At 43.8% G+C, this 16,743-nt stretch overlaps 1 protein-coding gene across 2 annotated transcripts in view; it reads right to left on the bottom strand.

Annotated features, from left to right (window-relative positions):
- TNFAIP8 (TNF alpha induced protein 8) overlaps positions 1-16,743 on the bottom strand; it is a 121,351-nt gene that overhangs the window by 58,071 nt on the left and 46,537 nt on the right. The window contains exon 1 of one of the 2 annotated variants that reach the window (XM_025388524.1): positions 3,244-3,884. The exons of the other annotated variant lie outside the window; for it this stretch is intronic. Coding sequence (XP_025244309.1) covers positions 3,244-3,256 — 13 coding nt within the window. The 5' untranslated portion in view covers positions 3,257-3,884. Of the gene's footprint in view, positions 1-3,243; positions 3,885-16,743 lie in introns of those variants that run through there. 2 annotated transcript variants of the gene reach the window in all.

The raw sequence follows: 16,743 nt of genomic DNA, 5'->3' as shown, positions 1-16,743 counted from the left end.
GTATTTGGTGGTGAGTTCACATTCTCTCCTCAGCTACTAATCCTGTTTTCAAATTAATTTTAAATACCACTTAATATTCAGTCTTACTAACTTTCAGGGTGAGGGGGTAATACTGAGAATGGTGACCAAACTTCTTAGGACTGTAGAAATTTTATTTTATGTTTATTATATCCAAATAGCTTAAAAATGAATGCAAATAAGAAATAGGGGAGGCCTTATGAGACTGCACAGCTAATGGACATTGGGAAAATCTGAAGGATTTATCTCCATAGCAAAACAAAGGAAGGCAATATTCGGCAGAGTATTCCTCTGAAATAAGAGGTCTGAGCCTTTCTGTGTTTGCTATGAGGCCTCTATAGGTAGATAGGGACACAGCAGGGGAACAACCAAGATGAACCATGTTGAAATACAGCTGCTGGAGGAGCCCACAGCACTTTTCTTCCTCTCAGACCACTGCACTTGGAAGTCTGCACCTGCACGTGGCTATGTATCTCCAGGGCAGGCAGGGTGGCCGGAAGAGTGCCAGAGGCAGGAGGCAGGTTTTCATCCCAGCTCTCGCACCATGAGGCTGGATGATCACGGATACCTGCCTTGATTTCTTTGGCCTACATTGCATTTGTAAATGAGAAGACTGGACTAAATCAAATGGTTTCTCATCTCATGCCCAGTGCAAGTCAAATTCATTATAACTGTCCACAAAGCCCCAATATCTAGCCCCTCACCACCTCTCTGACTCATCTCTCTCCTTCCCTTAAGCTTCTGTACTGTTTCTGGAACACATCAGGCCCATTCTCACCTTAGGGCCTTTGCAGTCGCTTGTCCTCTGTCTGGAAAGTTCTTCCCCCAGGATATTCACATCTGGCTTCCTCACACTTCTCAGGTGAATGTAATATCAATCACATTCTCAGTGAGGATTCATTCACAATTGCAACCACAATTACCTGCCTCTACCCCCTCACCCGCTGCAACAACCCCTATTTCCCTCTTCAGCTTGAAAGTACTTTTTTCTACTTAGCACTTGGTTCTCCACTTACTATATATTTTACTTATTTATTTTGTTGATGTTTATTGTCCCCACCTACAATATCAGCTCTCCAAGAGCAGGGATTTCTATCTGCTTTGTTCACTGCCTTAGTACCTGGAAGGTGCCTGGGACATAATTCAAGAAGTATTTGCTGAATAGATACGTCCATGGATGGCTAGAAGGGAGGGCAGAAGGATTACAGACCTTTATAGTGTCTTCACTCTGGGGTCAGAGGGCTCTCTCTGCCACTGGGATGGACTCTGTAACCACATGACAAAAACAAGCCGGCCCAGGTGAAACATAAAGGGCCCAGAGCCAGATGCGGTATGCTTTCACTCCACTGCAGAACCTCCCAAGCACCGCTTCCTGCTCGCTCCATGCCTTAAGCTGATGAACATGTACACCCAGCACTCTCAGCAGTCATACCCTGGACTCCAGACATTGTCTATGAGAAATTCCTTATATTAGCATTCAGCTCCACATTTCCAGAATCTAAATTAATGTCATCCGGGGAGAGCATAGTTACACCCACCTCCTCTCTCTCACTCTTCATTTAAAATCCCTAGGTAAAAGAGAAGTAAGTTTCCCTATTGCCAAAATATCACACTAGAGTTTATCCTGAAGTGGGAAAAGGTGGTGATGCTCCCACAGCCAATTCAGCCAGTTCCACTAGATGGCAACATGGTCAGGATGTGCTAATATCCAAGAGTGAAATTTACCAGGAACAGAATAGACAAGCTCCTACGCGCCAATCTGCCACGACGGTTCTCAGCTCGGCATGCACAACCTTGCCTCCCCTTCACTTCTAGCCTGGCTATTTTCAACCACTAATTTACAGTTGGTTCTCAAATGGTTCATGCTTACCCTTGAATGCTTATGACTTAATCACTCCAGCCTTGGAAGCTTTATGTACACGTCTTTCTGCCAAAGTACGCTACTTACCCTCCCTTTGGAACTCTACCCAAAACTCATTTCTTCCACAAAACCCTCCCAAGCAAAGCTGGCTCTGATCTCAACTGTATATATGCAATGACATACAGTCACAGAGACATAACCTTTTTTTTTTTTTTTTTTTTTTTTTGAGACGGAGTCTCACTCTGTCGCCAGGCTGGAGTGCAGTGGCACGATTCTCGGCTCACTGAAATCTCCGCCTCCTGGGTTCAAGCGATTCTCCTGCCTCAGACTCTCGAGTATACATACACAAACACACACAGACACACACACACACACGACAGGATTACATGCACAGCTCTAGGCATCTAGTAGATGAACGTACATTTACTATAAATGATATGCAGGTGACCACATTCTATACAAGAGAAGTCAGGACTCTATGAAATAATATTTATTGGCTGCCAAGGGTTCAATAATGGACCAAAAGACTAGATATACCAACACCCTCCTATGTCTTCCAAGTTCTAGTTTTTTCCTAGTATTAAATTTAAGCTCCAAAAAATCTGTTGAGCAGACCAATTTTAAGTAAACCTAAGCAAATATTATACATCAACTTGAACAAAAGTGTATATATGCCAATATAACTTTAAGGGCTATTTAAAACACTCTATTCCAATCCTTGATAACTTTTTCAATTTACTTTAAAAATAAAATTAAGTCTACTTGTGAAACATTAAGTATGGCTAAAAACAAACCTAGGGTGTTATTTTAAAAGTACAAAATGCTTTATATGTAAGGTAAGTTTTTTTTTTTTTTTTTTTTTGGTTGTTAAGAGAAAATGGTAACAGCAATATTCAAACAATTATCCAATGAGATAATAGAAATAAACACCCTTGTGTTTACAGGTTGCCCCACGGTGTTACCACTGCTACCAGACCACTGGGAACCAGAGGTGTCCTACAGTTAATAAATGCATGGAAAATGTAAAAGAGAAACTCTGGGTAAAAAAGCCATCCAATCTTTTCAGAGTCCCATCTCTGAAACATTTCAAACCTTTATCTTTTACAAATGAAACTGCTACATGCAAACTTGAAATGCCATTTTTCCACCCACAGTACTCATACCTCCCTCAGCTTAACACTTGTTCCTCAAACCCAGAGCCACAGCAAAACAAAATAGTGATTTGTTGAACACAGTAGCTCTAAAGCCACGACCAAACATTATTTCCTTGAAGAAAGCAATACCATGTTAGTCATCTGAACATTTTATCAGATTTCAACAAAGACATCACATCTAAACATATTCTGAGGGCCGTTTTAACTCACCTAGTTTCAGCATTTTCTGCCCGTATACAATCAGAAGGACAACTTCACAGTATCTTGGTAGTCATACAGACTTGAGGAATGCACGCAACCACCCTGTTGACGTGTACACTACGGCACCTGCATCACCTTCGGGGAGACTCAGTCCTTCTCAAGAATAATTCAAAATAATATATACTATCCTTTTGAAAAATGTACCATAAGTTTACTACATAAACGCATAGAAGGCGCTGGTCAACAGTCACTTTGAAAGTTGTCTTGCTTGTTATTCTGGGAGCCAGGTTTCGTCACTTGTAGTGGAATGCACTATGTAGCCTTTAATTGTGAGTCCAGAGAGATCTCCACATTCACAACAGGGATGGACTGGTTGCTGCCTGCACTTGCTCCCTGTAAACTACAACTACCTAGAAATGCAAGATTACCTGTGACAAGCAAACAGGAGTATATCCAAAATCAAGCAGAAACAGGAAGTCTAACGTTTCAACATGCTAGAAAAAAGAAACAGATACTTTGAAAAAAAAAAAAAAAAAACTAAAAAAACAGGGAGAGGCCCCATTCGCAGATGCCTGAAAAAAAGAAAATTAAAAAAACACCTCATTCCTACCTGTATAAACATGAACATCTATTAATAACACGTATTGCTCAGAGGTGTTTCTGTTCTCAGGAGAACTAGAGAACACAGTTTGGACAACGCTGCTACTTGAAATCATTAGTCTTTTGCTTTGGAAGAGTATATAAGGTTTTCATAATGAATGTAAGCATGAGTGTATCCAGGCATACACAATACACACGTACACATACACATACACATACACATACACACACACATACATGCATATACACAATCTAATAGTTTCTTTAGGAGCCTGTTTATTTACCTGGGCATTTAGCAGTCACTGCCACCCACAAATCTTTCCTTATCCACTCCCCCAAGTAAGATTCTGCCAGTTCTATGAGATCCACCTCAAGTGCACCACTTCTAAGAAGGCTTTTCCTGGGTGACCCCAATTAGGTATGTATGATCTCAACCTCTTCCTTTAGCCCCTACTGCACCTTGGTTGACCTTTCTTGGTAACACTTTTGGTATCTATCACAGCTGTCCTTATATTATCTTTGGTTGTTTATCTATCTTACTCTCTCTATATGGTAAGCTTCTTGATTTTATTTTTATACTCTGTAACAATAACACTCTGCTTTGAATGTACCAGGCACCTGGCAAAAAAAAGTGGAAGATAGACAAACTCTCCAAGGCCTGGTTCACAGTCTCTTTATGCCACTTTCTGGTTATGTAGATGTGCAAGTTATTTAACACCCCTGAGCAATCAATTTTGCACTTCTTGAGATGAGAATAACATCATCAAATTCACAGAATTGCTATTAAGATTTAAAGAGAACCACGTGAAGCAAATTAACATATTGCCTGATGCACATAGAGTTCTCAAGCAGTAATGAGCATTATTACTGACCTAAATTAAAATCAAATGCCCAATACTAATTTGGGAAGGAGGCCAAAAGAGATACCAAATCAACACCAGTTTACAAACATATCTCTACATTTCTTATTGTCTTTGGCCTACATTATCATGTGACTAACTCAGAGCGATATGACACTTATACCTTAGAAACCATATTTTTGTGTTCTTTTGGGTTATCTCCCCAAATTCTGACTGGTCTTTCATGCCATGTAAACTTCATCGGGGACTAAGGGTCAAAGAAGATGTCAAGCGAAAGCTCTTCCTGGAAGTGCAGGACTCTAAATCACAAGGACTTCCCAGGCTGTGACTCACTGGCAATTCCAAGGGTAAGTTACAAAGAGCAGAAATCCTGCATCTAAACAGAGGAACAGGCCTCTCACATTTCCCTAAAATGTGACCTCAGTCGTGGCCGCATGGCTAGGTGGTCACCAGAAACCACTCTTTCCAGTTCTGCTGGGGGAGGATGGGGCAGTGCAGTGAGGCTGCAGGAAGAGAAGGCTGGAGGAAGAATCCTGCAGTCCTACGTGAAAACAACTGCCATCCTTAACACATGCTCTAGGCCCAGTCGGGGAGGCACCAGCAAGGTGCCAACACGAGGCAAGGGTAGAGGAGGCTGCACATGGGAGCCTCATGTATCCAGTGGGCACCTCTACACCCAGCAGGAAACTCCTGGTTTTGGAGAGAGCTCTCCAAAAACAGGAGAACAAAAAGCAAAGCATCTGCACAGGCATTTCCCTAAGACATCCTTTTCTCTCACTTGAGACTAGAGTGCCCAGGATGTCGCCCGATCTATTCAAAGTGTGCTGTTTAAACCAGTCCCAGCAGTTAGCATCCTGCTTATCCTACTATATTTGGGAAGAAAGAAGAGTCACAGACATAGGCTACAGAGTAGGGAGATTCTCAAGTAAGTATTTGTGAAGCAGTCAAACCTTACAGGAAAAAAAAAAAAAAAAAAAAGCTAATATCTCTTTGTAGATATGACTGCACACAGCACTTCCATGCTTCCATAGGACTTGTGAATTAAGACACTCTAGGTAGGTTCAGGGATCAACATTGTGATGGTCACCCAATGTGAATGCATCACCCATGCTTCAAAGCAAGGAGGAGAGAGCAGGCAGCCAGAACTTCCAGCCCCAGGAGCCCTGCCTGGTGGCCTAGTGGCTGAAGAATCTGTCCAGACCCAGCTTTGTGAAAGCAATTTGTGGTCAGGAATATAGGTGGCTCTTGGCCTCTTACTTGGTGAGCACAGCTCTGCAGCAGAAGCGCAGGGGTAATCTGTACCCCAACCCCTAACCCCCAGCCCCTGAGAGTGCAACTGGCACTGCCAGTCATGGAGGCACTCTGGAGTGTCACAATAACAGCAAATAAGCTGTCATTAGGGAAGTCTGCGGCCATCTTATCTGGTACTTCTCTATCTCTGCAAACACATGATGTCGGCCATGAGAAAATCAGATCCTTCTCTTCCGTGTGTGTGTGCTCCACATTATCTCAGCATCTCAGAGCAAGAGACTATCACTTACATCATTTCACTCTCCCCACACCCAGCGAAAGTGGGTGGCAATCCCAGTTTCCAAAGTGAGTGTCAGAGCAGAGAGGTTAAGCAGCATATTCAACAGGACCCTGCACAATAGGGCAGGGCTGAGAGGAGAGGCCATGAGGCCTAACCCCTACCCTCCCAGAACAATCTCTAGACACACATGCTCTCGCTGGCCTAGTTTCATCCACTGCTTGTCACATACCCCAAGAAAAATGTTTCCTTTATAGCTACCCACATCCTTATCAGCAGCACATTCAACAAATCATCAAAACAGTGATGACATTTGTGTCTGCAAAAAAAAAGACACTTTCATTTGTTTATTTTATCTAATTCTACAGCTTCAGACAGAACTGGAAATGTCTACAAAACACCTTGGCCTTTATGCTTTGGCATTCCCAGGACATTCCCTAATCCCTAGTGCTTAATGCCATGGCTGCCAAGATTAATTTCATTTTCTTTCTGTTCAACCTTTCTCTCTTCCCATCAGTCCTCTCTGTACCCTCCTCCATATGCTGAATCCCACCCATGCTAACTCTTTCAATGGCCTCCCTAAACCATGGTGCTAATCAGAGCTTCCCCCTCCTCTATTTAACTTACTCTTCTTTGTCTCTCTCCTCTTCTTCAAAGAGGAAAGAGTCATTGGTGAAGCAGGGAGGAAGGCAGGCTGAGAAGGAATTATTCCAGGAGACTCGGTGACTGAGATAAACAATATGCTCAGAAGCATTTTCCAGATGTTCTAACAGAGACAGCGGATGGTCAGACTCACTTCTCACATAATGGAGGCCTTGCATGGCACAGGATTTCCCCAACCTTGTCTAGACATGGCCTTGCATGGTCCATGTCTAGACAAGGCTGGGGAAATCCTGCTGCTAAGCACCTGGAGATGTCCACAGTGTGCATGGTGCTCTCACTGTGGTCCATTCAGTCCTCGCCAAAACCCTGGGAGGTGGGCATCATTATCCTTGGATTACAGATGCGGAAACCCAGCTCCATAAAGTTAACGTATCTGTTCAGCAGAATGCTGGGATATGAGCCTATGTCTGCTGGCTTTTTTCTCTTCACATCATATCGCAAAAGCATCCATGATTCACCAGACAGAAAGCACAAAAAGTAAACTGTATGGAAAACAGAAAGAACACGTTTCTATTTAATAGAAAGGCAAAAGACCTCCTGAGGCCAGGTACAGTGATGAGTAAAGCAGTGTGAACAGCTGCTGCTGAGGGCCAGCACTGGGGCAGAGACTGCTCAGGTCTGTCATCATCACAGCTGCCATTCAGGTTACCCACCCAAATGGGCTGCACAAAAGGTAAGTGTGGGAAGGTAGGCCTTTCTATCATGTAGTACTTGTTTCTATGTTTTAAGTATAAATTGTAAAAAATGTTATTGTTAGAAGCAAAAAAAGAAGATTGTCCTCTAATTTCTCTTAGCATCAGATAACTTGGGTGTTGGTAAGACCGCTGATACCATCTAACCTCATTTCACAAGTGAGGAAAACAAGGCCATCCAAGGAGGCTGAAAGGCATGCCCAGAATCCCACCACTAGCCATGAGCAGCACAGCTGCGGCACTCACTGGGTCCTAGGCCTGCAGAATGAGCATCTACGTCTCTCTTCCTATGATTCATGCTCAAGTCTCTCTTCACACTTGCACCACCAATGAAAACACTAAATCAGCATTTAGAAAGCAAAGAAACACTGAGTGCTGGCTGCAATAAACATGCTGGCACTTGAATGTGGTTTATTCTCTACTGAACTGAATATAAACAGAGTCCTGACATTTTATAGCATTCTTCCATCGCAAAACCTCATGTAAAACTGAACATGATCCCTAGTAATAAAATACTAAACTAATTAAACTCTCAATTTGCTAAGAAAAACTATCCAATTGTAAGGTAAATTTCTCTGTAAATTTCTAGAAATTCTGGTTAATAAGGCAACATATGATATTTCCCAAGTTAAATTTCTCATCCTCCCTCCATCACCAACCAGTTATTTTTTTCTCTCTGTTTTAACCTCTCTGGCTCCCTTCACAACCTTGTCACTCGGTCATCACTGATTCCTCCCTTGGTTTGGGTGGTCACTTACTCACCAGGTTCTGCTGGCTTCTCATCTGTGCCTCTCCCATTCTCACTTCCATTTGCATTCTGTTAAACCTCCTTTTGTTTTTAAGGTAGCAGAAGGTGGTTTCTTGAAAAGACAGCATTCCAGAGAATGCTAGCCAAGCACTTCTCATCTCCACTCCCTCTCTAGAGGACAGAGAGCTTTCTCATTATGTAGTTTTACCCATGTGGGTATTTTCAAACCACATTTTTGTTTTGAAAAATAAGTTTCAAAAACTTTTCCAGGCTGGATGCAGTGGCTCATGCCTATAATCCCAGCACTTTGGGAGGCCAAGTTGTCTCTTGGAAGCAAGGGCAAGAGTCGAGGGTCAGAACTGCAGTGGGTGGCAAAGGTGAGAAAGAGCTTTTCCACTCTATATATTTACATTCTGACTTTTGAACAATGTAAGTATATTGTCGTTTTAGATTATATTTTAAAATGTTTAGAAACTGCTCAGGTTCTTCCCTGGAAGCTATTTCAAGCCCAGCTGGGTTGATCTTCCTTATGGTCTGTTTCTTCCCTGCAGGGAGACCTGGTCCCTTTCTTTTCTTTCATCTTACTTCACTTGGCCAGACATTAATATATCTTCTCACACTTTCAAGAAGAAGTTTCTTTTCTTAAGCTCATGTATTATAATGTAACAGCTTAGAGTTGGACATATCTGAGTTCAAGTTAATCTCTGCCACTTACTGTATGACCTTGAGATAGTAACTTAATTTCTCTGGGCCTCAGTCACTTCATTTGTAAAATGAGAATAATAACCTCCTTCCTAGGGTTGCTGTAAAGCTTAAGTAAGATAACACGGCTGGGCACGGTGGCTCACGCCTGTAATCCCAGCACTCTGGGAGGCTGAGGTGGGTGGATCACCTGAGGCAAGGAGTTCGAGACCAGCCTGGCCAGCATGGTGAAACCCCGTCTCTACTAAAAATACAAAAATTAGCCAGCTGTGGTAGTGGGCACCTGTGGTCCCAGCTACTTGGGAGGCTAAGGCGGGAGAATCGCTTGAGCCCAGGAGGCAGAGGTTGCAGTGAGCAGATACCGTGCCACTGCACTCTAGCCTGGGCAACAGAGCGAGACTCTGTCCCAAAAAACAAACAAACAAAAACAAAACAAAAAACCTTTTTCAATTTAGACAGCAATCAGAATTATAATATGTCTTGAGTACTTTCCCTTTGATTTTTTTCCCTAAGAAAAGCACACATCATTTTTGAATGTTTGTGGGGGAAATATGATGTGTCACCCAGTTCTGGGCCTCTTCCCATTTGTGCCCTGAGCCCACATGTTCACGTACTCCACAGTAAACACCCATCCGCCCCCATCTGCCTCAGGCTAACAACATGAACAAATTTACTCAACGACAAGGCTGGCGGCAAATCATTCCCAATGGGGGCCTGGGAACAGACATTTCCAGGAAACATCTCGTCTCCTGGAAAGGAGTTGGAGCCTCATTTCCTCTTTCCACAAATGCAGTCCTCTTCTTACAGAGGAGGAAGAGGCCATGGGAGCCCCCATCCTGTGGTATATACTTCTGTCTCCTCTTTTCTATCTTCTTGTTACCCAAGCCCCTTCAGGACAAAGGAGGGCACATGGGCTGGTTTAATCTGCAAGAGGCTCACTAATTCAGTAAAGGGATGGGTCAAAACTAAATTCATAAGTGTTCTTACTTCCAAACAGCTCTTCTAGGGCTCCATGTCTCATCTTCCCATCAGTCATGCAAACTAAAACTCTCCGGTTCAGTGTCATCGTGGGTCCCACTCTCCTTCCTCACCTCCAAAACACTCCTCTGCCTTCTCCTCATCTCCAGCCCCATCACCCCAACTCCTTCAGGCTCATCCTCTGGCCTGAACTTCCTGTGCCTCTTACTTAGTTGTCCTCATGCTTCCCAAAGCACAGCTTGATCACCCTTAACATTGCCATGTGTACCTAGAATTAAGTTGAAAAAGCACTTCCATATCCTCACTCACCATGTCACCCTCTGATGAGGAACATGCAATGCTTCCCTGCTGCTCAGGGGTCCAAGTCCATGAGTCAACATAGGATTTAAAGCAATCCCCAGGCCTGCCCCCGTTTTGCCTCTGGGCCTCTGCTCACCCGCTTTCCTCAGCCCCTTGGATTCTTTCCATCATCACCAGCTGCAAAACACTGCCAGTCTCCCAAGGCTCAGCTCAGACGAAGCCTTTCGTGACACTGTAGCCAGTCACTGGTTCCCACTTCTGCATCTCCATGATATTTGAACACTTACAGCATTTCCCACATTTTGCTCCAAGAGACAGCCATGTTTGGCTCCAAGAGGTAACCATCACTATACACACATCATCAGCCCTACCCTATTACACCACACATTCCTAGACGACAGGGAGATGTCTTCATTCATTCAGCCTCAATGAATCCACCTGCATTTACCCAGTACCTACTGAATGGCAGGCACTGACTTAGATGCTGGGGACATGGGAAATGAAATATAAGGGGTTGCCTGTCTTACAAAACTGACATTCAGTGGGAAAAAGTGGCAGCAGACCAGTAAGCACATACATAAATAAAGGACAGATTATGAAAGGTGCTAGGGCAAAAATAAACAGGGGGTTCTGACGGAGACCACTCTAGCAGAAGTGGCATCGGAGGTATATGCTGAAAGCCACAGGAATAATGGTCTGGACAGTAGAAAGAGCAAGTGCTACAGCCCAAGACAGGACAAGCCAGGCATGCTTCAGGGGAAGGAGGTTATAGGGCCTGGTGCGGCTACAGTGATGGAAGCAAGGGGAGGAAAGGTGCGGGAAGCAGCTGAGAGTTAGGCAAAGGCCAGAATATGTAGACCATACAAGACATGGTAAGGTGTTTATATTATATGGCGGGAATGTAAAACAGGACAAACGTCTGGAAGGCAAAGTGACAATAAAGATCAAAAACCTGAAAACTTCACAGGCCCTTTGAACCACTTACAGGAATATATCCCATGAAAGAGACAGAAGTGTGGACAAGTGCAAGGAAGCTGCATGGGGTTATGACAATGACCCTGTATGAAAACTTTTAGAGCCTAAGTATCCACATGGGGACTGGGTAAGTAAATTATGGCACATCCATATAATGGCATGTAATACAGTCTTTATTTTTTTATTTTTTATTTTTTAAGAGACAGGGTCTTGCTGTGTTGGCCAGGTTGGTCTTGAACCGTTGGCCTCAGGCAATCCTCCTGCTTCAGGCCCCCAAAGGGCTAGGACTACAGGTGTGAGCCACTGTGCCTGGCCAGTAATGCAATCTTTAAAACTGATCTTGCAGAGTATTAATAACATGAGAACTCTTCACAAAGGCTACAAAATAATACATAAAAGCGAAGAAATTATATTAAACCATAAAACCATATATAATTGTTATTTTTATTTATTATTATTATTATTATTTTTTTTTGAGACAGAGTCTCATTCTGTTGCCCAGGCTGGAGTGCAGTGGCACGATCTTGGCTCACTGCAACCTCTGCCTCCCAGCTTCACGAGATTCTCCTGCCTCAGCCTCCTGAGTAGCTGGGATTACAGGCACCTGCCACCACATCCAGCTAATTTTGTGTGTATTTTTAGTAGAGACAGGGTTTCACTATGTTGGCCAGACTGGTCTCGAACTCCTGACCTTGTGATCTGCCTGCCTCGGCCTCCCAAAGTGCTGGGATTACAGGCGTGAGCCACCGCACTCAGCCAGCCATATGCAATTTTTAAAGAGAAAACTATAAGCACACAGAAAAGAGACTGGAATGACGATATTCACAATACATTTTTTTCTGGGTAGTGACAATAAAGAGTGCCTTTTTTTTTTTTTTTAAATTGGTCAAATTGTAGTTGATAAATACACTACACAAACATGTAATACTGCTGTGATAAGGGGAAAAGGTTTCAAAAACCCTGTGAGTTACAAGGTATAGCAGAGAGGATATCCTATGAAATCATATAAATAAATAGAGGCTGCCAATCAGGAGGCAGCTGGGGCAATCTTCTGTCTTTTCAGGGAATCTTCAAGGCGAAACAGAAAAACAAACCCTAAAAACTCCCTAGAACTTGGGGCAGGAAGTGTGTCATTCCCTTTCTGCTTATCCCTGTGACTCAGCAGTGACTCGGAGGCCCCTCTGATCTATGCAAGAAGAAATTAAAGATAGGAGTTCTGAGAGGATGGAGACTTAGAAACCTCACCCAGGAGCTCCCAGCCCCGAGGCGGAAGTTGGGAATATTGAACTTGGAACTTTTTTTTTTTTTTTTTGAGATGGCGTCTTGCTCTATGGCTCAGACTGGAGTGCAGTGGCACGATCTTGGCTCTCTGCAGCCTCCACCTCCCAGGTTCAAGTGATTCTCCTGCCTCAGCCTCTCAAGTAGCTGGGATTACAGACGCCAGCCAACACACCTGGCTAATTTTTGTATTTTTGGGGTTTTGTCGTTGAACCTGGAACTTCTAAGGAAAAAAAACATTCTCTATTCTTTTTTAGATTCATTACAACAGCAACCAACAGTTTTACCTATATTGTTACAAAGTAAACATGATTAAGCTTTTGTTTATTTCCTTTAAATAAGATTTACTTCACAAGCCCAAACCTACTGTTGTTCCAAGCCTTCTTCCCAAACAGGTTTGAAAGTTTAATAAACAGTCTAGACAAGTCTCAACAAGTCTCAGGTATTTTGATCCTGGCTTACACAAGCTCAAGTTGAAGGAGTTTTACTGCAGAAGTCTATTCAGCCAATTTACGCCCCCGTTCCTCACTGGGAAGCAAAGGTGATTTGGTTCCTGTGTCCCCATCTGGTAGCCTCCTAAGCTCAGCACTCAACGGCCAAAGAGTACAGATTAAAACTGATTTGCTAACAGAAGCCCACATACTTCTTTTAGTTCCATTTTTAATAACCCTCTGGAAACTACAGAGTGGAGGGAAACATACACAGCACTATAAAACAAAACAGCAACTTTTGACTCTGGAAGCCTTTACATTTTTAAGGTAAATTAAATTAAAATTTGAGGACACACAATTACAATCCAGGACCACTGCCTTCCTACATATATGCAACAAATATTTATTGAGGCCTTACTGTGCCCTATGTTAGACTCTAGGGTAAATGACTGACAAGTGGCCAGAAGAGTGATGTGTATGTATGCAGGGTGGGGTGGGGGTGTGCTTGAGCGAGGCAGATATTTCCGAGAAACTCCAAGAAAAGCAGTCAGTTTGGGAACACGTTATTCAGGATCTTATAAGCCCTGTTAAAAAGTTTAGATTTTATCAAAACTCTAATGAGGCATCTTTTTTGTTTGTTTTTGTTTGTTTTTTTTGAGACAGAGTCTCACACTGTTGCCCAGGATGGAGTACAGTGGCGCGATCTCGGCTCACCGCAAGCTCTGCCTCCCAGGTTCACGCCATTCTCCTGCCTCAACCTCCCGAGTAGCTAGGACTACAGGCACCCAACACCGCACCTGGCTAATTTTTTGTATTTTTTAGTAGAGATGGGGTTTCACCGTGTTAGCCAAGATGGTCTCGATCTCCTGACCTCGTGATCTGCCCACCTCAGCCTTCCAAAGTGCTGGGATTACAGGCATGAGCCACCGCACCTGGCCTAATGAGGCATCTTAAGCAAAGGATGATGCAATGAGATGGACATTTTATGAAAGCCAATAGCAGCACAGGACGTTAGACTAGGTGCAACTGCCCTTAAAGTAACCTAGGAAAGAGATGGCGGCAGTGGCTTGGTCTTAGTTAGTGGCAGTGCACAGTGACTGGCGGTATATAGAGTGTACAGCTATTCACCGGGAGAACTGACAATACTGGCAATTGATTGGGCATAGGGGTAAGGCCAGAAGAATAAGCCTTCCAGGTTTCGAGATAGTTACCTGGGTCATTGACTAAGGGGAAAAGTGAAAGAGAAGGCAAGTTCAGCTTTCTTCACATCAAATTTGAGTTGCCTGTGAGATACCAAAGAACATTTTCTAGCTAGACACCCAGGTCTAGAACTTAGACAAGAGCTTGGGCCTGGAATATAAGTTTGGGAGTCACCGGCATGTAGAGAATCTGAAACCCTAGGAATGGGCAAGGTCACCAGGGAGAGAGTGGAATAAGAAGGGCAGAGAATCCAGGTAGAGACCAAGAAATATCAACATTTTGATATTGGACAAAGGGGAAGGAGCCTGCAAAGAAGATCAATGAGGGGCAAAGAGAAAAGGGGGAGGAAAATCAGGAAAGTGGATTATCGAGGACCAGTCTGTCTACAGAAAACGGGAGCAGTGTGGACTCGTTTGGAATGGTCAGGAAGAGAAGAGAAAGGTCCCCACCTAGCACTAAAATGCCAGAGGTTGCTCAACTTCTCCATGCCTGTGTATTTCTGGTAAACAGCACGGGGCCAAATGGGAGGCAGCAAGAAGAGGGTAGGTTCTGAGATAAACTTAGCAGGAGATCCTGGCCATAGCCAGCATGGTCTGCTCAGAGGCTGGAAAAGGGGTCAAGGGCCAGAGAAGTGATGAAACGCCTAGGTCCTGGGACTACTGCTTAAGGAGTAGTACTTCATCATTCAGCCACAAGTATGTATACGTCATCTACTGCGTGTGAGCACTGCTGATGGTCCTGGGGATAGAGCAGTGACAAAAGTTCTAACAAAATAGCCAGAAAAACAGGATTTTTGAGTGAGATAAATGCTGTGGAGGGAAAAAATAAACCAGAGGCAGGGGCTACAGAGTGGGTGGGAGAGAGGAGCATTTTGGATGGGCTTTCTCCTGGGGTAATATCTGAGCAGAAACTGGAGAAAAATTAGGGTGAGAGCCAAGGAACAAAACCTATGGGGAAGGGGCTTCCAGGCAGAGGGAGGGGTGTGTGCAAAGGCTCTGAAGTAGGAGGAACGAGCTTGGGAAGTTTGAGGAACAGCATGGTGGTCAGTGTGGCCTGACAGGCAGGGAAGGAGGGAGTGGGAGGAAACGAGTTCGCAGAATTGGACAGAGGCCACATGAAGGGGAGCCTGTAGTTCCTGGTAAGGAGTGGGGAGTTTGTCCATTGGAATGGAAAGCCATGGCAGGGCAAGGGAATGACTGTCATCAGTGATAAGACCATTCTGACTGCATACGGACTGTGAGAGTGACAGTGCAAGATCATGCGGGAGTTAGGAGGCTCCTGAGTATACCCAGAAGAGAAGTGGTGGTGGGAGAAGCAGTGAGATTTAGGATGTGCATATTTGCTAGGGCAAGTGGAAAGAGCTTGCTGCCTGGTGAGCTGTGTAATGAGGTAACAGAGGAATCAGGATGTCTCCTGGGCTTGTGGCCTGAGAGCTGTGTGCATGAAGGGCAAACCCAAGAAGGAGCCAGTGTGGGGGAAGGGGCACACAATTAAGATGCCTATTTCTAGTGGAAATGTAAAACAGACAACAGAATTATTACGTCTGGAGTCTGGGAAAAATGTGTTAAATACATTAATTTGGAAGTTATTAGTATTTGGTATTTATCCCCCAGGACTAGAAATCATTGATATTCTCAATCCTGGCTGTACGCTGGTATGCCCAGTAACAAAAAAATGAACAAAAAAACCAATTCAAACTAAACCAAAACAAAAACTGATGCTCACAAGTCTTCCCCAAAGGTTCTGAATTAACTAGACTTGGATAAAGTCTAGTCTTTTTTAGTTTAGTTTTTTTTTTGTTTTGTTTGTTTGTTTGTTTTTAGCAGGTTAAGAACCCTAGAAACAGTGTAGTATGGTGAAGAAAGTCAATGACTGAGCCCTGGGGTAATTCCATCTGCAGAGGCCCTTGGAGAGAACAGTTATTGAGGTAGGAGAAAAAAAGGGGATGTGATGCCCTGGAAGTCAAGTCAGGACAGTGCTTCAAGGGGCAGTGAGGGGGCGGGGTGGTTACAAGGGCATACTGCAAAAAGAAAAAGAAGGGGGCCAGGGTGGATGATGCCAACTACTACTGAGAGGCTGAAAAAGATGAGGACTATAATAGGCCATGGAATTTCTTACAATGGAGGCCTTTGGTGACCTTAATAGAAAGGGTTTTTGAGGCGTGGTGCAGTGGGGAGGGGTGGCAGGAAGGGGAGATTGCACACACTCCAGGAGACAAGTCTTCAAGAAGTTCTGCCAGAATGGGCAGGAGAGAAGTGCCATAGCGCTGGAAGGCTACATCAAATATAGAAATTTATTTCACTTGGTTTTTAAGAAGGGTGATAAAAAGGCATGTTCTGATGGTGATAGGGATGTTTCCATACATGGAAAGAAACTGATGTACAAGAGAAAGAGTATAATTGCAGGAGGACTTGAAGAAGTCGGAGAGAAAAAGCCATTAGGGACCCTGAGCCAATGAACCTGAAATTCCCCTTCAAATGCCAGATTTATCTTCACTTTTCATTTTCCAGCGGATATAATGTGTCCTAAAAATCACAGAGTGGCTAGATTGAAA

Source organism: Theropithecus gelada, chromosome 6, assembly GCF_003255815.1.
Source record: "Theropithecus gelada isolate Dixy chromosome 6, Tgel_1.0, whole genome shotgun sequence".
NCBI classification, from domain to species: domain Eukaryota; kingdom Metazoa; phylum Chordata; class Mammalia; order Primates; family Cercopithecidae; genus Theropithecus; species Theropithecus gelada.
Note: the sequence above shows the minus strand (reverse complement) of the source record. Positions and strands in the feature narration are given on the sequence as shown.